The 23,613-nt window shown below is 36.1% G+C and overlaps 2 protein-coding genes across 10 annotated transcripts in view; both read left to right on the top strand.

The window, feature by feature from the left end:
- LOC135224877 (serine/arginine repetitive matrix protein 1-like) overlaps positions 1–3,270 on the top strand; it is a 49,179-nt gene extending 45,909 nt beyond the window's left edge. Inside the window, exons 2-3 of the mRNA XM_064264199.1 lie at positions 1,596–2,820; positions 2,859–3,270. Coding sequence (XP_064120269.1) covers positions 1,596–2,820; positions 2,859–3,270 — 1,637 coding nt within the window. The remainder of the gene's footprint in view (positions 1–1,595; positions 2,821–2,858) is intronic.
- Positions 1–23,613, top strand: part of LOC135224670 (calbindin-32-like) — a 259,533-nt gene that overhangs the window by 152,264 nt on the left and 83,656 nt on the right. For all 9 annotated transcript variants that reach the window (XM_064263898.1, XM_064263899.1, XM_064263900.1 and 6 more), the window contains one exon: positions 19,741–19,904. In XM_064263898.1, the coding sequence (XP_064119968.1) occupies positions 19,742–19,904 (163 nt within the window). In that variant the 5' untranslated portion in view covers position 19,741. The remainder of the gene's footprint in view (positions 1–19,740; positions 19,905–23,613) is intronic.

Here is a 23,613-nt window from a genome sequence, read left to right as displayed (position 1 = left end):
TTCCAGAGCTTGTAAGTATTGTATTCCAGTTGCGCATTATATTTTTGAGGAAGCTGATGGTGATTTCCTCTGCCCCATATATTTTCAGACATTCTATTAGCCATGTGTGTGGTACCATGTCGAACGCTTTCTTATAGTCTATCCATGCCATGTTTAGGTTGGTTTTCCTTCTCCTACTGTCCTTCATTACCATTTTGTCTATCAGGAGCTGGTCTTTTGTGCCCCTATACTTCCTTCTGCAGCCTTTCTGTTGGTGTGGGATGGTGTCTGTATCCTCTAGGTAGTTGTATAGCCTTTCGCTGATGATATCTGTTGGTAACTTCCACTTATAGGTAGGCAGGTGATAGGCCTGTAGTTACTGGCTATATTTCCCTTACTCTTGTCTTTCTGGATTAAGGATGTTCTTCCTGTGGTCATCCATTTAGGCGCATGGTGATTTGTGATACAATGCTGGAATTGTTCTGCTATTCTTGGGTGTAGTGCCTTGAAGTTTTTGAGCCAGTATCCATGGACTTCATCGGGACCTGGGGCTTTCCAGTTTGGCATTTTCTTTAGTTGGTGTCTGACTGTGTCTGTCGTGTGTCAGTGAATCTTTGTTTTATTCTCCCTGTTTCTTCTTCCTTGACTTCCTGGAGCCATGTTGCATGTTTGTTGTGTGATACCGGATTGCTCCAGATGTTTTCCCAGTCTCTTACTTGGTTCAGCTTCAAGAATTTTTTGGTGGTTGTCTTCCTCTCTTAGTTGGCTGTATAGTCTTTTCTGGTTGGTTCCGAATAGTTAGTTCTCTTGGTATCCCTTATTCCTGTTCATGTACCGTTGGATCTTATGTGCTTTAGCCTTAAGCCTCAGTTTTACATCTATGGTGTTGTTTAGTCCCCTCTCTTGTCCTTTGTATTTCTCGTTGAGTTCCTCCCTTGTTTTCTTGCTTCTTAGCCTTTTTTCTGCCATCTCTTTCAGTTTACTCAAGTCAGATCTCATTACCATGATTTGCTTTTCCAGGCGCCTTTTGGTTTCTGTTGGGTTGGTTGTGCTGGTGGTGTTGGTGTTCATATCTCCATCAGTTCTGCTACTAATCTTGCTCCTGCATATGTCAAGTTATTTGTTTCTGTGATATTGGTGGTGTGTATTATGCCCATTATTTCATTGACCTCACTTGTTTTCTCCCTTAATTTCTTGGTGTTGTAGCCTTTCATGGAGGGAATCTTAGTTCTCTCTGTATCTGGCTTCATCCATTGTCTGATCTTTTCTACCCATTCCGTCCTGTCTGTTACTTCGTCGGTGTTTCTTCGTGTGTCGTTGTTTTGATACCTCATCATCCCTGTCGTCTTCGTGGCATCGTCTCTCAGTTCGTCATCTTGTAATTCGTTGCCGTGTGTCATTTCCCTTTCCAGTTCTTCTCTTTCTGTTGGGGAGAGCCAGTTCTTTTTCTTTATGTTCCTTACTTGGTCTGCCAGCCTCTGCCCTGTTTGGGGGGTGTTATTCCTCTCATTCCAGATGTTGACCAGCCTTCTTCTATATCCTCTCTCCGTCGGGTTGCTTCTGATGTAGCATCTCCATATTTCCTTATTTTCTGGCTCCAAGACGACAATTGGCAGCGCTCCCACCAAGCGCCACCGATCGCCAGAGAAGCCAAGGTCTTAAACGGAGACAATCAGCCATCTCTGCCTCCAAGCCAACAGTCGGCAGAGCTCCCACCAAGCGACACCGATCACCAGGGAGGCCAAGGTCCTGGACGGAGACAATCGCCTGTCTTTGCCTCCAAGCCGACGGTCGGCAGCGCTCCCACCAAGCGCCACCAATCGCCAGGGAGGCCAAGGTCTTGGACGGAGACAATCGGCCGTCTCTGCCTCCAAGCCGACGATCGGTAATGCTCCCACCAAGCGCCACCGATCGCCAGGAAGGCCAAGGTCCTGGACGGAGACAATCGGCCGTCTCTGCCTCAAAGCCGAAGATCGATAATGCTCCCACCAAGCGCCACCGATCACCAGGGAGGCCTAGGTACTGGACGGAGACAATCGGCCATCTCTGCCTCACAGCTGACGGTCGGCACCGCTCCCACCAAGTGCCACCAATCGCCAGGGAGGCCAAGGTCCTGGACGGAGACAATCGGCCGTCTCTGCCTCCAAGCCGGCGGTCGGCAGCGCTCCCACCAAGTGCCACCAGATCACCGCCAGGGAGGCCAAGGTCGTTGGACGGAGACAATCAGCCATCTCTGCCTCCAAGCCGACGGTTGGCAGAGCTCCCACCAAGCGCCACCGATCGCCAGGGAGGCCAAGATCCTGGACAAAGACAATCAGGCTCTTCTGCCTCCCAGCCGACAGTCGGCAGCGCTCCCACCAAGCGCCACCGATCACCAGGGAGGCCAAGGTCCGGGACGGAGACAATCAGCAGTCTCTACCTCCCAGCCAACAATCGGCAGCGCTCCCACCAAGCGCCACCGATTGCCAGGGAGGCTAAGGTCTTGGACGGAGACAATCAGCCGTCTCTGCCTCCCAGCCGACGGTTGTTAGCGCTCCCACCAAGCGCCACCGATCACCAGGGAGGCCAAGGTACTGGACAGAGACAAGTGGCCGTCTCTGCCTCCAAGCTGACGGTCGGCAGCACTCCCACCAAGCGCCACCGATCACCAGGGAGGCCAAGGTCCTGGACGGAGACAATCGGCCATCTGCCTCCAAGCCAATGGTCGACAACGCTCCCACCAAGTGCCACCGATTGCCAGGGAAGCCTAGGTCCTGGATGGAGACAATCAGCCGTCTCTGCCTCCCAGATGACGGTCGGCAGCGCTCCCACCAAGCGCCAGCGATCGCCAGGGAAGCCTAGGTACTGGACGGAGACAATCAGCCGTCTCTGCCTCCCAGCCGGCTGTTGGCAGCGCTCCCACCAAGTGCCACCGATCGCCAGGGAAGCCTAGGTACTGGACGGAGACATCAGCCGTCTCTGCCTCCCAGCCGGCTGTTGGCAGCTCCACCCAAGCGCCACCGATCGCCAGGGAAGCCTAGGTACTGGACGGAGCAATCAGCCTCTCTGCCTCCCAGCCGGTGTTGGCAGCGCTCCCACCAAGCGCCACCGATCGCCAGGAAAAGCCTAGGTACTGGACGGAGACAATCAGCCGTCTCTGCCTCCCAGCCGGCTGTTGGCAGCGCTCCCACCAAGCGCCACCGATCGCCAGGGAAGCCTAGGTACTGGACGGAGACAATCAGCCGTCTCTGCCTCCCAGCCGGCTGTTGGCAGCGCTCCCACCAAGCGCCACCGATCGCCAGGGAAGCCTAGTTACTGGACGGAGACAATCAGCCGTCTCTGCCTCCCAGCCGGCTGTTGGCAGCGCTCCCACCAAGCGCCACCAATCGCCAGGGAGGCCAAGGTCCTGGACGGAGACAATCAGCCGTCTCTGCCTCCCAGCCGACGGTCGGCAGCGCTCCCACCAAGTGCCACCGATCGCCAGGGAGGCCAAGGTCCTGGACGGTATAGTTGAATTTTCATACATAATTATTTGTTATATTTTTTAAATACAAAAATGATGGCATACTAGCAAATATTCGCCCACTCAATTATTCTTTTCTCAAAGTCAAAACACTAAACACTTAACATTCACATCTTTCTATTAACAATTTCTGGCCAGAAAGCAAATGAGGTTATCTACACATTCTTGCACTTCAAGCTACCTTATGAAAGAATAAATTATACACAAAAGCGAGGAGAAGGACTTTTAAGAAAATAATATTTTAAACCAGATGAAAAACAAGTGTTCCATACGCCTTAATAGTGATACTTATGATATTTCGATTAATAATCATCTTCTCCATATCATCAAAATCATCATCTTTTATTCCTTAAAGAACAGGTAATCTCTACAAATGAAAACTTGAGTAACATTATATCTCAGAAGGCTTAGATTATTCTTTTAGGCCTATAAATAATTTTGCAACATACAGGCATCTTAAACACAGCCTAAAACTTCATCATTCAAAGAAAACTGGTTGTAATTCATATTCCTATTGTATTCGTCAAAGAACAGATAATCTCTACAAATAAATTCATTAGTAACAGATTACATCTCAAAAGGCTTAGATTATTTTTTTAGGCCTATATATTTTTTGCAAACATACAGGCAGCTTAAACACAGCCGAAAGCTTCAACATTCAAAGAAAACTTGTTTTATTTCATATTCCTACTTTGAAAATGTTGTTATGACTGTTGAGCTCATTAGGTCTACTGTCATAATGCAGCAGACGTAGCTATGTTGACCAGTCCAAGGAGCATGTTAAGTGTGCTTTCATTGATGACACCGCTAACCTTATCACACAGCACTTTGAACTTAGCAGCGTAAAAAATAAAATCAGTTCAAATCACACAGATTACGAATTATATCTATGTTATAAAAGGGATCATATTTATAAAACCATAAGGAAAATAGGGCTAGCTGTGAATTTACAAACATTTTCGACAGGTATGACATTAGGGAAAAAAAAGTTTAACACTACTTGGCAACGTCACGTTGAGTCTAAGAATCTAAGAATATGGACGATACAAAAAGAATCATGTCGCATGAGATTTGAGCACCACTGTAAATAAATACTTGTTCAAGAGACTGAACTCATTATTGGGACATGCTATTGAAGTCGTTTTAATCTTATTTTTATATGTATATATATATATATATATATATATATATATATATATATATATATATATGTATGTATATATGTGTGCGTGTGTGCAATTGTACTAAGGAACAAGTATTAGGAGATGGTGGATAGCAAGATGGAAGAGAGTATATGAATGGAGGTACAGTAAAAGGAATGAAAGGAGGCTGCAGTTGCAAAGAACCTTAAGTAACGCCAACAGTGCACCGTGTGAGGTGCACTGATGGCCCTACTCCCCTACGGAACTGTTTCACCTTCATTTTTGCCGAGGAAAGCTTGGCCATGTTTAATGATCGAAGTCAAGTTGCTCGGGATTCTGTAGGGCATCATCGTATGAGTCTTTTCACTCTTCTTGCCTCTCATTCTTCCCCTGTTATCATCTTTGCCGTTTTGGCCACATTTCCTTCATACTGTTGACGTTTTACAATAACAGTTCTTGTTCTGAAGTTCCTGATCGCTTTCCTTTGTTCTTTCCCTCGTACCTTAGACGTTTAAGCCATAACTGGATTGCAGCCAGTATCTACATGATCTAGTTAACAATATTTACAGCTTCCTATTAATAGAGACGTTTTACCCATGTATGACATAGTCTCTCTAATGCAGGGGTGTCAAACTCAAATCCTTTCGAGGGCCAATTATGCACTTCGTTATGGTATCGAGGGCCATCAAAGATTTGGTAATTTCTTATTCCTTATGACTCATTTATTAAGATTTGCAATTATAATATGATATAAATTAATAAATTATTGTCATATGAATGAAAGGTAAAGCTTATTATGTCTCGTTTTAACAGTGTAGTAACTTTAGTTAAATTTTCCTCAGTTCTAACAGTTATAAGAGCTCGAGCTGAAAAATCTCTTGGCACCTCAAGGGCCATGAGTTTGACACCCCTGCTCTAATGTATTATCTGATATTAGAATTCTTAAGCACTTTTTTTCGATGGTTATAACTTGCCTTTCCACTCTCACGTTCTGGGTTCGAAGGCCTTCATGTGACATCCTGTCATCCTCATCAAATTCCTGAGGCATCTTACAAAACACTTTGACTTGGCAATCAAAATATTCTCCGTTGGCTTGGCTTGATCACCGCTTCTTTTTCCCAATTTCTGTAGCATAAAACAGGGGTTCTTAACCTTTTGATGACCCCAGACCCCCAATGAAGTGCCCAATATGATTCCATACCCCCTTTGCTCAAGTCCACTTAAGTCCTATTTGTTGACAATATAACTCAACATACTTTGTATAATACACATATTCATACAAGAAAATCAAAAGGAGTTATAGTTTTATCTAGTTATCTTTATTTACAAAATGTGCCCATGTGTGCACTGACACATTAAAATCAAATATATACAAATATCCGGAGATCTAGTCCCATAGGCGCAGCATGAGGTTCTCATAACCTCTGGCATAGACTATGATTTTTTAAAATCTGATTTCCTCTCTTCAAACGGTATCTCCTTCTTCTCTTTAACATCAGCATGAAATTTCCTTTCTTTTCATCATTATATTTCGTTGCTGATATGCCAAGAACGCTATATTTCTAGAGCAGACTCTAGTGTATACACACATCTGATTCATTCCATTTGAGCGGCCAAGACGCGGGGAAATTCAGTTACTTATCACATTTCCAAACTTTCCACTGTTCACTGTTGCTTGAAAACGACCAGGAATTCCTTTTCTGACAAAAATAAAGTAAAAAAAATGAATAAATAAAACCGGGTTGGCAAAATGATCACTCCATTCATTGACCTTATGGGTGAAATTTCTTCTGAAGAACTTCACATCATAAATTACCCTAGAAATGCAGCCTAGATCGTTTTCTATTGGTTTCCCGTATTGCTGGAACACAGGCAAACCTTCTGGATTGCCACGGTCCCACAAGAGGGATCATCTGCACTTTGGATTTGCATTATTTTTTTTCCTCCCAGATTTTGTGCCACACTCTCCTGTGAAGAAGAATCTACTGGGGGGAGTGCGCTCCCCACCACTGCTCCACCATAAATCATTGCTTGACTACGCGCTACGAGTTGCAGGTTTTGGCAAGTGTATATAGGCAAAAGACAAATTTTTCCAGAAATGCAATATTTTGCCCAAAGAGGCAAATTTTTCCAAAAATACATTTTCCCCCAATAGGCAAATTTTTCCAAAACGCAATATTTTCCCGCAAAAGGCGAATTTTCGAAAAAAAGCAATATTTTCTCCCAAAAAGTTAATTTTTCCAGAAAAGCAATATCTTCCCCAAAAAGCAATATTTTCTCCCTTAAAGACAAATTTTTCCCAAAAGCAATATTTTCCCCCAAAAGGCAAATTTTCCCCCAAAAAACAATTTATTCCCAAAAGCAACATTTCCTGTCCTCCTTATCCACCAAAACCAACCGACCAGTCGCCAAGAAAACTTGACGTTGTCTAAACAACTTCCCCCCCCCCCCCCCCCCCCCCCCTCCCCCCCCCCCCCCCCCCCCAAAAAAAAAAAATCCACCGGTGTATTATTGCCAGTATATATCAGGATGCTGCCGGGTGGGTAATAGAGCGTGGTATTTAACGAATGATAAAGTTCAGGTGGAGTAATCATTGATCCGACATTCAAATATGGAACGTGGAACCGCACAGCTGGTTCACTGGTTCGCTTAGACTTTTCCGCATTTTGTCGCTCATTTGTCTTTTTTTTTTTTAATTCAGTTCGCCTCTGTTGCTCTTTACTTTTGACTTTCATTATCTTTTATTTAATCTCTTGCGTTTTATCATTTTGTTCAGCTTGGTTTTACTCTTTACTTTTGACTTTCATTATCTTTTATTTAATTCTGGTTTTAATCAGTTCAGCTTTGTTACTCTTTACTTTTGGCTTTCATTATCTTTTATTTAATTCTGGTTTTATTCACTTCAACTTTGTTAGTCTTTTTTGGGGGAATTTCATTATCTTTTATTTAATTCTGGTTTTATTCAGTTCAGCTCTGTTGGTCTTTACTTTTGACTTTCATTATCTTTTATTTAATTCTGACTTTATTCAATTCGGCTCTGTTACTCTCCTCATTTGACATTCATTTATTTAATTTCTGATTTTACTCTGCCTTTTGACTTTCATCGATATCGATTATTTAATTCTGATTTATAAAATTTATGTTTTGTCTCTTGATTCATAGATTTATGCTTTGTTATTCTCTTATTTTGTGCTTTCATTACCACTTATTTCATTCTAATTTTATTTAATTCGGCTTTCATTACTATCTTCTCTTGACTTTCATTAACGTTAATTTATTCCTGATTCATGAATTTATGCTTTGTTATTCTCTTTTTTTGGACATTCATTACCGTTTATTTCATTCTATTTCATTTAATTCAGCTTTCATTACTCTCTTTATTCTAGACTCTCATTAACGTTTTATTTAATTCTGATTTTTTTCAATTAGGTCAAACGGTTTGGATTTCTATAGCGCACACGCGTAAAAAAAGAAGCAACCATTCAGTTTCTTAATTACGATATATGTGAGTATATGAGTGTGTTCGAGTCTCTCTCTCTCTCTCTCTCTCTCTCTCTCTCTCTCTCTCTCTCTCTCTCTCTCTCTCTCTTTTACAAACAAGTGCTGAAGTATAACAAGATACGATCTACCAAATCGATGAATGGTGTCGACTTTGTGGAGAGTTACGAATTGGTAGTGCATATATGATATATATATATATATATATACTATATATATATATATATATATATATAGATAGATAGATAGATAGATAGATAGATAGATAGATAGATAGATATATATATATATATATATATATATATATATATATATATATGTTTATACATACTGTGTGTGTACTAAACTGATATTTTCTCGGTCGTTTTCAACGTTTCTTCGTAACGAGGCGCTGACAGAGAGAGAGAGAGAGAGAGAGAGATCTTACATATATTTAAAATTTATATATTATATATTATAATATATTTATATATATTGTTATATATATAATATATATATTATATATATATATATATAATATATATCCTGTGTGTGTGGGTGTGTGTGTGTGTGTCAAGTGAATTGTATAGGGGGCAGGTCGTCAGAAATTATAAATAAAACCACATCTCATAATACATCATGTAGGCGCCTGTATTACGCGTGATGGGGGCGTTTGGGACGGTTGGGGGTAGAACCCCCATATGTGCTGATTCGAAGCCCGTATTGAAGGAACTGTGGGTGGTAATAGTTACCTAGAACAGTTTCGTCGTCCATTATCATTTTTGTTAGCTTGTCTGTATATGTATACTATATATATATATATATATATATAATATATATTTATAATATATATATATATATATATATATATATATTATATATAATATATATTATATAAACTCGTATATTGTAGGCATAACTTATAGTCTGTACCAATCTATGCAATGATATTCTTATTGTATATACAAGTGGAAAATAATACATTATTAAATAAATGTAGAATATTTTCCTATTTTTGCTCTCAAAAGAATTGTATATGATATATATATAATATATATATATATATATAAGATATATATAAATATATGTATATATATATATAATAAATATATATATATATATATATATATATATATATTATATATTCACGTATGCACACATGGATAAATGTCCATAAACCCCATATGATCTATTCAATAGGCAGTAGATATTTGTAAATATATATTATTTTATGATGCAATCATCAAAACTGTTCTTCGATAAAGTTGCGTCACTTACCTTAGAATTCCGTTTTTGGAACTGTTCGTAAATACGACGAACCTATCTCAATTTATACTTGGCATCTTCTCTCTCACCTCGTCTTTACTTAACGTTCACACACGTTCCAATATTTTTTTCTCCTTCCGTCCGTTTGGGTACATTTTGCTCTTCGAAAAAACTTAGTCGACTCCAGGTGAACTCTGACTCTGGTAATAAGGGTTTCAAAGAGGAAAACCAATAAAGAATTGATCCTAAGAGGTTGAGTGTCTATATATTATCTGTAAAACTGCATCAACATTTACTCCCTTATCAGAAACATCAATGTAAACAATCACGTGATGTAAACAAAGCGTAAAATGCAAAGAAATTCACAATCGCGAAAAACACTTTGTGTAATTAAATTCCTCGATTCTATGGTAAACAGTATTACTATATAACATATAAAAACTTTTTTTTTTTTTTTTTTTTTTGCTAAGCTTCCATATTAGACACAGTCACGTATTGTAAACAAAGCGTACAATGCTAAGAAACTCGCAATCGTGAAAAACAATTTGTGTAATAAAAACCCTCGATTATATAGTAAACTGTTACTTTGTATAAGATAAAACCCTTTGTTTTTTTTAATTAGTATTATAGTTTGCTATATAATTGTGGCATTTTATCACACAATACGTTCAGTGACTGAAGAGACAGACAACAGTGTTCCACGTTCCATTCCAGCAATACTTCTTGCTCATCAATATTCAGTTGCTATTAATGTAGTATCACGCTCTACATACCAGGTAACGGGATTTCCTTTTATTTATTTATTTTCACTTATTTTTGTCATTTATAGTAAGAGGAACGATAAGGTATAATGTGATATATATCACTTCTATGGAAATCAATATACCTTGCAGTAGATAACTTAGCCATTTTCAATCCGACTGGTGTTAAGTGACTTTGAACTGAATATTGTTGTAGTTATACATACATACATACATACTACATATATATATATATATATATATATATATATATATATATATGATATTTGTATGTATATATATATGTGTAGGGAAATTGACAGTTACCTTTATTTATGTTATTTATACAAACATAACATTGCATATCTTTGTTAATCATTTACACACACATACACACACACACATATGTATATAATGTAAACGTATGTGTATTTGTGGGTGTATATATGTGTACGTGATTGTGTGAACACATCAAACGGCAAAGTGTTCTCTCCAACAGCGGATGGTTTTGGAGAAAACTGAAAAATCTATTACTGCCACATTCGCTCAAATGACTACGCTGCAGACAAAATCTTTTGTCATATCTCTTATAATTCTCAAAAGATTCTATATTAGACAATAAAACAAATGAACAACAAACTTCTCTCCTACTCTCTTTCTTCTCACACAATTTCTTTTTTTCTTGCTTCTCTCATATTACTTTGTTTCGCGTCATTGTGCAACTTCTCTCTTAGAAGTTTTCGAAAGGGAGGAAGTTTGACAGATATCTCTTGAACCTTCGGAAAAGGGAAGTCTTTTTTTCTCTCTTTTTTTGTATTCTTTGTTGTAGCCATTCAGGGAGAAGCATTAGAATAAAACTTTTATCTGGTTTTGGGTATCATACACTCTATATGTTGCTTATTAATTTGAACAAATTATTGGCAGTATTAAAGTAAAACTTTTAAATGATTTTTAGTCTCATAAATTCCATATATCACGTATTAATTTTAAATATTATTTTTGGGGGGGCATCATCCTTGTTAGTTATCTTTTTTTTTACTTTTTGAGTGTCGTATATTCTATATATCACTTATTACTTTAATATATTTGTTATTTGGTTTTTTCGCATAATCCTTAGTGGTTATTTTATAAACTGTGTTATATTGTATATGTCACTTATTAACTTTAAAAATTATTTTTTTTATTTCTATTACTTATCAATTTAAAAAATTATTTTTTTATTTATATTTCCCCATCATCTTCATTGGTTATAAATTGTAACTCAATCATTATCTCTATCTCGTATCGTTCGTTGTTCCACAAATTATATCCAGAGCATTGTAACCCCGTCCACGAACATAACACTCCACGTCATTTATACTCGGTAATATATTCTTCTTAATATTCACTGAAGCGAGCCAGTTATTCTTCCAAGAATATGAGGCAGCGAGGAGCCAGCCAGCTTTTACAGAATTCACACCATCTTTCAAAACCTCTGACAAGTTGACAGCTATCAGTGCACCAGCTGGCACCCAGATGGATGGATGAGAATAGTGTGTGTATATTTCCCTCGGCTATGAATGATAATGAAATGCTGCAAATTTGGGTGCTATTTCTTATTTCTTTATTTGCGTTTTATATACGCACAAATATATATATATATATATATATATATATATATATATATATATATATATATATATATTTATATATATATATGTGTGTGTGTGTCTGTGTGTCTGTGTGTGCGTGTGTGTGTCCAAGAAAGTACTTGTCCCAAGTACCCAGTTCCACTCACCTTCTACTGTGGATATAAGGATAGATATATATATATATATAGAGAGAGAGAGAGAGAGAGAGAGAGAGAGAGAGAGAGAGAGAGAGCATGTACGGTACCTACAAAAGTTAATAACATGGTTTTAGCAATAAGCGGTTACATAATATATATATATATATATATATATATATATATATATATATATATATATATATATATTATATATATATATTTACAAACCAAACACATCTATTAGCCTGTTCTGTGTAGATGAATATTGAAAAGGAATTGCCTCTTTAAAAGTCACTCTATCATTATCAGTTAACAATACATTCTGTAAAGGTTATACAGCAAGGAGATGCATTTCCTGACGTCGCGCGCAGCGTACATCAATCTATTATGTTATATATCCAGCAAATAGCAGGGAAAATATGCAATTTTTTTTTTTTGTATGACTTTGCATATTGACATACGCGTCTTGGAAGTCTGCCAGAAGAATGTTTGCCAGCGAAAACAGGCGACTATAGCAATGCGTTTATCGATATCTGAGCTGGCATATATACTGAGTATGGAAATGGTAGACACTAAGGTTTCTCTTTATATGTATATTTATATATATATATATATATATATATATATATATATATATATATATATATATATAATATATATATATATATATATGACAACGAGACAAGTGACTGAATGTACCTGACCACACCAGACAGACAGATGGGTCATCGAGTTCGACTTCTGGGTCGTCAGCAGTTCGTTGACGATTGATTTAGTTTTTTTTTTTTTCTATCGCAATTTTACCTCAACGTCAATCGAGCAACGATAGGCTATTCTCGCTGGAAATCCAGGTAATAAGACTGGCCGCTGAACCGCTGAAGAACTCTGTGATGGTAATAGAGTTTGCTGTGTTTGCTTTGAAAAAAAAATGGCTTTTGTCTGCAATTTTTACGCCATCTGGTTTTCCATTGAATTTTTTTTTCTACGGTTTGTCAAACTCTTCCTGCAGTATTTGTCATTATACACACCTACACACACACACACACACACACACACATATATATATATATATATATATATATATATATATATATATATATATATATATATATGTGTGTGTGTGTGCATATATATAATATATATATATATATATATATATATATATATAATATATATATATATATATATATATGTATATATCATCCTTTCGTACCATCGACGATCTATATGAAGCTCTAGAGTTCTAGATGAATGATGACCTTTCATTCCTCGTGCCCACTCGCCACGATGACCTTTTATCGAGTGGTCACCACATTTGTTTCAACAAAACACAGAAAGAAAGAAAGAAAAAAAAACGTAGCATTTGTAAAAACACTCAGAGGGATTGGAATCGAGAAGCAAAAGAGTTCCCTCCCTCTTGACGTAGGATGAAATTCCAGTTGCGGGCAATTTGGCGGGTTTTTATTTTGGCGTTTTTTTTATCTATTTGTTTACGTATTTATGTCGTGTTAGGTGTTGTGGCTTTTGAAGTGGTTATAGAAATGATTGTTATTTGAATTTCAATAAGTTATTATTAGAATAACTTCATAGCGTCTACGTTAATTTAGTCCTTGAAGTCCCTCGATGATAATCTCTCTCTCTCTCTCTCTCTCTCTCTCTCTCTTCAATGGAGCAATCCTCCTTCCTGAAAAACTTGGAATGTTGTACAGGTGGGTCTCTCTCTCTCTCTCTCTCCTCTCTCTCTCTCTCTCTCTCTCTCTCTCTCTCTCTCTCTATCTTTATGGCCCACTTGACTTGATATATGATATATATATATATATATATATATAATATATATATATATATATATATATATATATATATATATATATAATATATATATACTAGGCGTAGCTGATCGGTCGATCAGTGAGGTTAATCAATATTGGCTTTGGATAGTATTTGAAAAGGTTACCGACCACCAATAAGCTGGTATATATATGTATATAATTCTTTTAAAAGCACTTAAAATATTAAAAGGATATCTTCACTACATTCCTGAGTGAATTATCTTCGAAGTTACCAGATATATCTTTTTGTAAATATTTTATTGGTATAAAAAAGAACATGACTGAATTAGAAGCCAGGTCTCTCTTTCATGAACATGTCGAAGAACATAGGGAATCGACTTTTATATATACAGATGGCTCCAAATCTGATGCTGGCGTTGGATTTGGAGTATATAGTAGTTTTTTTAACTGTAGAGGTGCACTTCCTCTAGTATCTTCCATATTTACTGCAGAACTATATGGCATATTAACCGCTATTGAGAAAATAGCATTAAAAGATGAGGGCAATTTTACCATTTTTAGTGATGCAAGAAGTGTCCTTCAAGCTTTAGAAGTTTTTAATTCTAGTAACCCTTTGGTTTTAAAGATTTTAGAGTGGCTTTTTATTATTGGTCTGAAAGGCATAACAGTTCGATTTTGTTGGGTTCCGGCACACGTAGGTGTGTGTGGAAATGAGGAGGCAGATTCACTGGCAAAGAATGCTGCAGCTGAGTTGCTACCAAGAAGGTATCCCATTCCATGTAATGATTTTTTACCTACAATTAAGAATTTTATTTATAATAATTGGCAAAAGCATTGGGAAAGCTTAGCTGATAATAAGATGAGAGAAATAACAAATGTTATATCCCCTTGGAAATATAACGTGATGCCCCGAAAGTGGGAGACTACTCTTTGTCGTCTCCGAATTGGTCACACTCGGATGACACATGAGTTTTTGCTAGCTGGCCAACACCAACCATATTGTGACGACTGTTTGATACCCTTGACCGTGAAGCATTTGTTGACTGAATGCCCCACTTATAGCACGGAAAGAAATAGATATCTGTTTGAGGCTCGAGGTGAGGATGGCAGGTTCATCCTTGCCAAGATTCTTGGACATGATGTGTCATACAATGCAAGTGGCATTTTTAGATTTATTTCAGAAGCAGGTCTTCTGAAAGCTATTTAACTTTTACAATGATATATTTGCTTTTATGGTTTTAATTGCATATAATTTTATTCTTTATTTATAATAAACGATATCGGCGTCAATGACCTTCGATGTCAGGATGCCAGAGAACTTCCAGTCATTCATTCAGTCATTCATTCGAAGTTGTGTCTAACAGCTGCTAAAGATAAGTTAATCCTTATGTTTGAAGATATTCCAATTTTAGCTAAAAAATATACTTCCCTGGCGCATTTTTTAAAAACAAGGTCACCATTTAATGCTTTTTTTTATTTTTCGCTGTGGTTTTCCTCCAAATCTATCTGGAACTGATAAAAAGATCAAGTGAAGACTACAAGAACCGCTCTCTCACGCTGCAATATTTCCAGCACCCCGTATATTGGCATGGAAGCAATAAAAAAAAAAAATGTTTTCCAGCCATTACTGCGGCGTTTCCAACGAATACCAAAAGAGCTGCGCTGTCGTCTTTTCCAGTTCGTTCCAGCAGCAGCAGCAGCATCAGCAGCGGCAGGGGAGGACTGATACAAAAGCCACCTTTGGCAGGGCACGCCGGGTTTAATTAAGTAAATGCCGGCGCGTGTTCTGTATAACGGATGCAAATTGGGAATAATGGAACCCGATACACCGCGTCCTAATGAGATATATATACACGGAGAATCTTTAAACTCCTCTGTCTAATGAGAGGTGCGTCCGCGGAATGCAATGGAGCAGCCTCGTTGCTTTTGGTCACATTTCAAAATTCGGAGAGGTTTTTTTTTCTGTTCCAATCGGGTCTTTTATTCTCAGGATTTCATTACGTATTAGGCCTACTTTGGCTGACTGGAATTTAGAACTTTCATTTAGTATTAGGCCTACTTTGGCTGACTGGATTGTCAAGATTTCATTATGTATTAGGCCAACTTTGGCTGACTGAATTTAGAACTTTCATTACGTATTTGGCGTATTTGTGCTGACTGGATTCTCAAGATTTCATTACGTTTTAGGCCTACTTGAGCTGACTGGATTTGTTAATATTTCATTGCGTGTTAGGCCTATTTTGGTGACTGGCATTTATAACTTTTATTGTGTATTAGGTCTACTTGCACTGACTGGATTCTCAAGATTTCATTACGTATTAGGCCTACTTTGGCTGACTGGGATTTACTACTTTCATTACGTATTAGCCTACTTGTGCTGAGTGGATTTGTTAATATTTCATTGCGTAATAGGCCTACTTGCGCTGACTGGATTTTCAAAATTTCATTAAGTTTTAGGCCTACTTGTGCTGACTGGATTCACAAGATTTCAATAAGTTTTAGGCTTACTTATGCTGAATGAATTTTTAGAACTTTCATTTAGTATTAGGCTATTTGTGCTGGCTGGAATTTACAACTTTCATTGCGTATTAGGCCTATTTGTGCCGACTGAATTTATAAATATTTCTTGACGTGTTAGGCCTACTTATGCCGGCTCGAATTTCCAAAATTTCGTCACTCAGTAGGCCTCCTCGTGCTTACTGAATTCCCCATGTTACTACAATCCTTTCATTATTCCAAATTTCTTTCTCTTATTTTTTATCTATTTATCTGATAATTTATTCATTTATCTTTCTGCATTTCCTGTTATATTCTGTTAGTTCCTTCGAATGAATTTCAAGCCATTGGCACCCTTTGGTCGGCTTGTTCCACATGATTTGTGATTTACTCTCTTAATAATAATAATAATAATAATAATAATAATAATAATAATAATAATAATAATAATAATAATAATAATAATAATATGACGAAGTATCTTCGCACACCAGGTTTGTTCATGCAATGCAGTAGGGGGTCTCACATAGACTTCTTCGTCTTCTTTTTCTTCGGGGGGGGGGAATGCTTGCATGTTTTGCTTGTGGCGTGCTTTGGAGTGGGACTCGTTCCTTGCGCCCGTAACGAATTTTTACGTAGCGTGACGCAGTTGGCCAGTCACGTGACGCATTTTAGTAATTTTGCAGTAAATGGTCAAATTACATTTCGTATCTGGAGATGTTATCTTTCTCTTGCGTATATATATATATATATATATATATATATATATATATATATATATATATATATATTATATATATATATATTATTCGAGCTACAAATGTCCTTTGATATCTAATTCGCTCTACCTCGGAAATGATATATTTTCATATATGTAAACCGAAGGGGGACTTTTTTTAGTTTATTATAATTTCGTCCTCTCGTGGGTTCGAACCACCGCCCTGATTTCGTCTCTGTTCGCTGGGCGGTGGTTCGAACCCACGAGAGGACGAAATTATTATCTACTAAAAATAATCCCCTTCGGTTTACTTATATGAAAAATATATCAATTCCGAGGTAGAGCGAATTAGATATCAAGGGACATTTGTAGCTCGAATAATTTATATCAATCACGGTGATGTGATAATTATTCATATATATATATATATATATATATATATATATATATATATATATATATATATATATATACGCACACACAAACAAAGATTGGGCAAAACTCGGACTCAGCTAGATAGACAGATAACTCGGTCGAGAAGGTATGACAAAAGCCTCACTTTCCACCTGAGGTCACGTTGCAATAATTAGATTGTGCCTTCTAGACGGAGGTGACTTATATTTCTGAAGATATCGAGAGAACTTGGGATATATTTTTTAAAGATTTTTTATGTGCTTTTTTTCTAAGTGTTTTTATTTGTTAAATTTCTTTGGTATTGTATCAATTATTGTGATAAGATATATATATATATATATATATATATATATATATATATATATATATTATATACACACATATATAAATTTCTTTGGTTTTGTATCAATTATCGTGATAAGATATATATATATATATATATATATATATATATATATATATATATATTATATACATATATATATATATATATATATATATATTATATATATATATATATATATATATTATATATATATATATATTATATATATATATATATATATATATATATATATATATATATATCATTCGAGCTACAAATGTCCTTTAATTTCTAAATTCACTCTACCTCGGAATTGATATATTTTCATATATGTACCGAAGGGGAATTTTAGTTGATAAAATAATTTCGTCCCCATATGGGATCGAACCACCGTCCAAGTGGACGGGAACGAAATCAGGACAGACAGTGACGCTATCAAGTCAGCTAACAGCGTCTGTTAGCTGACTTGATAGCGTCAATGTCTGTCCTGATTTCGTTCCCGTCCACTTGGACGGTGGTTCGATCCCATATGGGGACGAAATTATTATCAACTAAAAAATTCCCCTTCGGTACATATATGAAAATATATCAATTCCGAGGTAGAGTGAATTTAGATATTAAAGGACATTTGTAGCTCGAATGATATATAAATGAATCACGTTCGATGTGAATAATTATTCATATATATATATATATATATATATATATATATATATATATATATATATATATATATATATATATATATATTGGGGGGGGGGGAATATGTAACATGGATGTGGCCCTGACACACCGAGAGAGGTACCAAAGTGAGGTTGAAGTTCATGGTGGGAAATTCAAAGAAGGGTAATATTTATTTATAGAGAGATATATCTTTCCCTGCCGTATTTGCCTTCGTAAGACACCTTCTGTACCGAGATTGATTTGTGAAATAATATTCACTGGTCAGATTGTATCTTTAATCGCAATTAAAGATACAACTTAAGAATAAATTTTAGTTGCTGACGGAAAAAAAGCTCTTAAATTGTCAATGTTTCATCTTTTAAAATTCTTTGCTTTTTAATGGTAGGTCTTCGGTAATAAAGAAAGCTTCCTATCTGCAGAAAATGTTTTACAATGTTTCGAAAATCGAGTCTCAAACATTCATAGTGCAAAAGGGAAACTTCACAATGTAAATTAAAGAAACTAAATCAACATTTCCCCCTTTTTTTATTCAAAACGAAAGATCCTGCAAAACAAAAGCGTACCTCTCCAGTTTCCACCTTTTTTTATAGAAAACGAACGACCTTGCAAAACAAAAGAGCATACATCTCCATTTCCCATTTTTCTTATATCTCCATCTCCCACTTTTTTTTTACTTAAAAGCAATAGTCCTGCAAAACAAAAACATACATCTGCATTTTCCGCTTTTTTAAATCAAAACGAACGATCCATCAAAATGAACATATCTGCATTTTCCGCTTTTTTAATCAAAATGAACGATCCATCAAAATAAACACATCTCCATTTTCTGCTTTTTTAATCAAAATGAACGATCTATCAAAATAAACACATCTCCATTTTCCACTTTTTCAATCAAAACGAACGATTTTGCAAATAAAAGTATACGTCTCCATATTCCACTTTTTGAATCAAAACGAACGATCCATCAAAATAAACACATCTTCATTTTCCGCTTTTTCAATCAAAATGAACGATTCATCAAATTAAACACATCCGCATTTTCCGCTTTTTTAATCAAAATGAACGATCCATCAAAATAAACACATCTCCATTTTCCACTTTTTCAAACAAAACGAACGATTTCGCAAAACAAAAGTATACATCTCCATATTCCACTTTTTGAATCGAAACGAACGATTTCGCAAAACAAAAGCATAGATCTCCATATTCCACTTTTTTAATCAAAACGAACGATCCATCAAGATAAACACATCTCCATTTTCCCACTTTTTTATCAGAACGAACGATCCTGCAAAACAAAAACATGCATCTCTATATTCCACCTTTCATAGACTTCCATTTTCCACTTTTTTTACTAAAAATGAACGACCTGCTAAACAAACCTGCGGCCTTCTTCTTCCATCATCTAATGACCGTCTCTCTCTCTCCTTCTCTTGCAGTATGGCAGTTGGCCCCGACGGACTCACAGATTACCAGAGAAAGATGAATTCTCAGGAAAAGTGCAACAATTTCATGAGACAGTTCCGGGACGATGAATCCCGGGAGCTGAAGAAACTCACAGCCAACCAGTTTATGGAGGTGTGGAGCCACTACGACGCTGATGGTGAGTTTTTAACACCCCCCATTTTTTTTTTTTTTTTTTTTTTTTTTTTTTTGAATTCTGGTTTTTTGAACGTTCTGTTTGATGTTTGCGTCCAATTTCGCGTTTTTATTTTTTCCATGGTTTTAACAGTCGGTTCCCGAAAGTTTTAATTAGTTTCCAAATTCATTTTTCGTGTTTTCACATTTGGTAACTCCATTTTTTTTCATGGATTTTTTTTTACTCAGTGCGTTTTTCATGTTTTTATCATTTCCATAGGTTTAGCAGTCAATGCCCTAAGTTTTTAGTTTCCAAATTGAATTTTCGTTTTTTTTTTTACATTTGAGAACCTCAATTTTACATAGATTTGTAATGGAATTCCTTCAGTGTTTTGCGCAGTTTTTATTTTTATTTTTATTGTTTAGCAGTCAATTCCCTTACTTTTTACAGTTTCCAAGTTGATTGTTCGTGTTCTCACATTTGAAAACACCGTTTTTAAAAATGAATTTCTTCAGTTTTTACGCAGTTTTCTGTTTTGTATTTATTTATTATTTATTTATTTATTTATTTATTTGGTTTTAGCATTCAGTTCCCGAAAGTTTTACAAAAGTTGCCAAAGTGATTTTCCATGTTCTGACATTCGAACACTTCATTTATTATTATTATTATTATTATTATTATTATTATATATTATTATTATTATTATTATTTATTATTATTATTATTATTACATATACGTCTTTCCTGAACAATCCTGAAGGTTACTCACATATGTGACTTCGAAAGTAGTTTCCCCTTTATGGGTTAATATCTTCTCGAAGGTATTACATTGCATAATAATACTTATTTAAGTGTGTATCGCAACTTCCTCCAGTTCATATTTTTCATTGAACAAGCTTTTAAAACTCCCTTGAATCCATTTGTTTTGAAGATAATACAAACCGCGTAGAAATTGGAAACTAAGCTTTTTTTTTTTTAAATTGGAGACTACCCTTTTTTTATATATATAAAAGTTTGGGAGCCAATTAAAAACTTTTCCAGCTCCTTTTTGTAGAGCAGGTAGGTAATCCTCTGCCTTTGATACAAACACTCAGATTAATTAGACGAGACTCACTCGTGCCCAGATGAAATCGACGGTTTTTATCCCAATGGCGGTTTCACGTTACTGGAAAAAACGAAGCATAAAAGTGCACCGAAGTTTCTTCGGCGCAATCGAGTTTTCTGTATATACAACCTCTACAGCGTATAATCAAGGCCACCGAAAATAAATCTATCTCTGTGTGGTCTCTATTTAATGCCGTATGAGCCACAGCACGTGAATCTTTAACCGCCGCCCGGTGGTGGCTTATCCTATATCGTTGCCAGAAGGATGATCATGGCTAACTTCAACGTTAAATGAAATAAAACCTACTGAGGCTAGAGAGCTGGAATTTGGTATGTTTAATGATTGGAGGGTAGATGTATCAGTTTGCAGCCCTCTAGCCTCAGTAGGTTTTAAAATCTGAGGGCGGACAAACAAAGCCGGCACAGTTGTAGTTTTTTTTTTTTATAGAAAACTAAAACGGTTCTGAACAGAGAGAGATCTGTTTGTCTTCATTGTCTTGAGGACAAGGAAAGACTTCTTTGCCCTGTAGGGTCTGAGTGTAGAAGGACTTCTTCGTCTGTCTTCGCTTTGGCTACCCAAACTTTGAATAAGAAAAAACTACTTTGTCATTTTTGGCTTTCAATAATATATTTATTTTTTCTATTATTTATTTATTTTTTTGGCATTAAAATGACCTCTTCTTCATTGTCTTTTGAATGTGGAAAGACTTCATTGTCTTTCTTGCTTTTCAGAGAGGTAAGATCTTTTCAACTTACTCAGCACTTTAGTAAGGAAAAGATTTCACGATCAATCGTTAATTTTCAGCGAGAAAAGACCCCCATAATCTCTCCAGGTATTTTTCAAAGAATTAAACGTGAGAAAAGACCACTTCAATCTCTTTAGGTTTTTTTTTTCAAAAAATGAAACGTAATCTTGATAACCTTTTGAATAAGTATACACTCGTTTGTTTTGCTTTTTGAATAGGAAAGGAATTTCAAAGTATGTAAATATAGTAATTATGTTGTGGTTATCAGTGTTAATTGTTTATAAAGGGCTTGCTTAATATTTGTGTTGAATGGTCTGAAAAAAAGAGAAATTTAAAGCTCTTCGCTATATTTCATTTCATAAATATCACTAAGGAAACAAAATGTTATTTTGATCTTGACAATATCGAAAAATTAAATTAATATACGTACAGATGTTGCGTTCAACTTTATTCCAGCAAAATATGGATTCAAATTTGAATTTAATGAGAAGAGTGATGGACAATCCACCTCTATGTCATTCTCATAGTAATGCGGGGCAGGTTACTCTGAATGGTTTAATATAAAATTATTTAAGATTTATTCTTAGTTATATAATGGTACATCGCTTATCTTAATGGCATGCTAGTTAACAGGATTTTAATAAATTCCTTGTATATATATGTATATATATATATATATATATATATATATATATATATATATATATATATATACATACTATATATGTATGTACTGTCGGCCAAAAAACTCGTGGCAGAGTTTCATAATTTTTCGTTCACCTGCCTGCACCGCACTGATTTCAATTGAACCTTATTTATCTATTTTTTCTTTTCAAAGATGGAAGAAATCACGTGTAATGATGTTAAAAACAGTCACTGATATCTTAGAACATTGTGTTATGTTATTGTGTAAAACTATTTTTTTTCATATAGCAAAATTGACGTGAACGAAACGAAGTGATAAAAAACGTCATATCACAACCATAGATATACATTACCAAATAGATAGGAGACTCCTATCACTAGTAGTATCGCATAAACAGTCCTTAAATTATCATTTCAAAATTAAGTTGAAGGTAGTTGAACTATTCCATTTGTTAAATTTTACAGAAAACATTGGAATCTCACAGAATGATATCAAATTTTAAAAACAAAAAGAAAAAAAAACGATATCTTAAACAGTGTGAACCAGGCGACCTCACTCTATTGCTTTCGATGTTATGTGCACGGGAATCTAATGTCAATGTGTCATTTATCGGTCTAAGAAACATCCCTCGATGAGCGAGAGAATTATTGCACTGCATTCGGTGCAAGTTCCTGTTGGAGAGATATCAAGAAAGATGAATAAAATTGTTTAATGAACGGCAAAATTTAGAACATGGGCCTAGAGGTGGAATACCTCGAAGCACCACATGAGAGCAAGACAATACAGTAGTGTAAATGTTGCTGAGCAACATTCATTTGTGAACTTTGAATTCTAGGGCCTCGTCACGACATTGCTGAACCAGGAATCATAACTAGCTCTACGCTTTTATGACTGGTGTCTGATGAATACTTCAGATGGAGAGGAAGAGATTTTTAAATCTACACTTGAAGTCTTTGATAGTTGTCTAATGAATAAGTCTAATGAATAAGCAAACTTATCTTTGATGGATGAGAGATTCAGTTAGGCTTACTCTTTTTGTTTTGTTTTTTATCGGTGGCCAGTGAATACCATGGATAGGGAGGAAAACGGTTTCAATGATGCATGCATTTTTTTCTTCAAACCTAAAGAATACATTTTATTGGAGATACTTTATTAACATCGGCCTAATCCTTCCATCACTCCTATGCGCCACCTCCGCTCTCTTCTACATCTCAGGCGACTCGTTCCGACTTCTTGC

This window comes from Macrobrachium nipponense, chromosome 12 (genome assembly GCF_015104395.2).
Source record: "Macrobrachium nipponense isolate FS-2020 chromosome 12, ASM1510439v2, whole genome shotgun sequence".
Lineage (NCBI taxonomy): Eukaryota > Metazoa > Arthropoda > Malacostraca > Decapoda > Palaemonidae > Macrobrachium > Macrobrachium nipponense.
The sequence above is the reverse complement of the archived record's forward strand: the minus strand, read 5'-3'. Positions and strand labels throughout refer to the sequence as shown.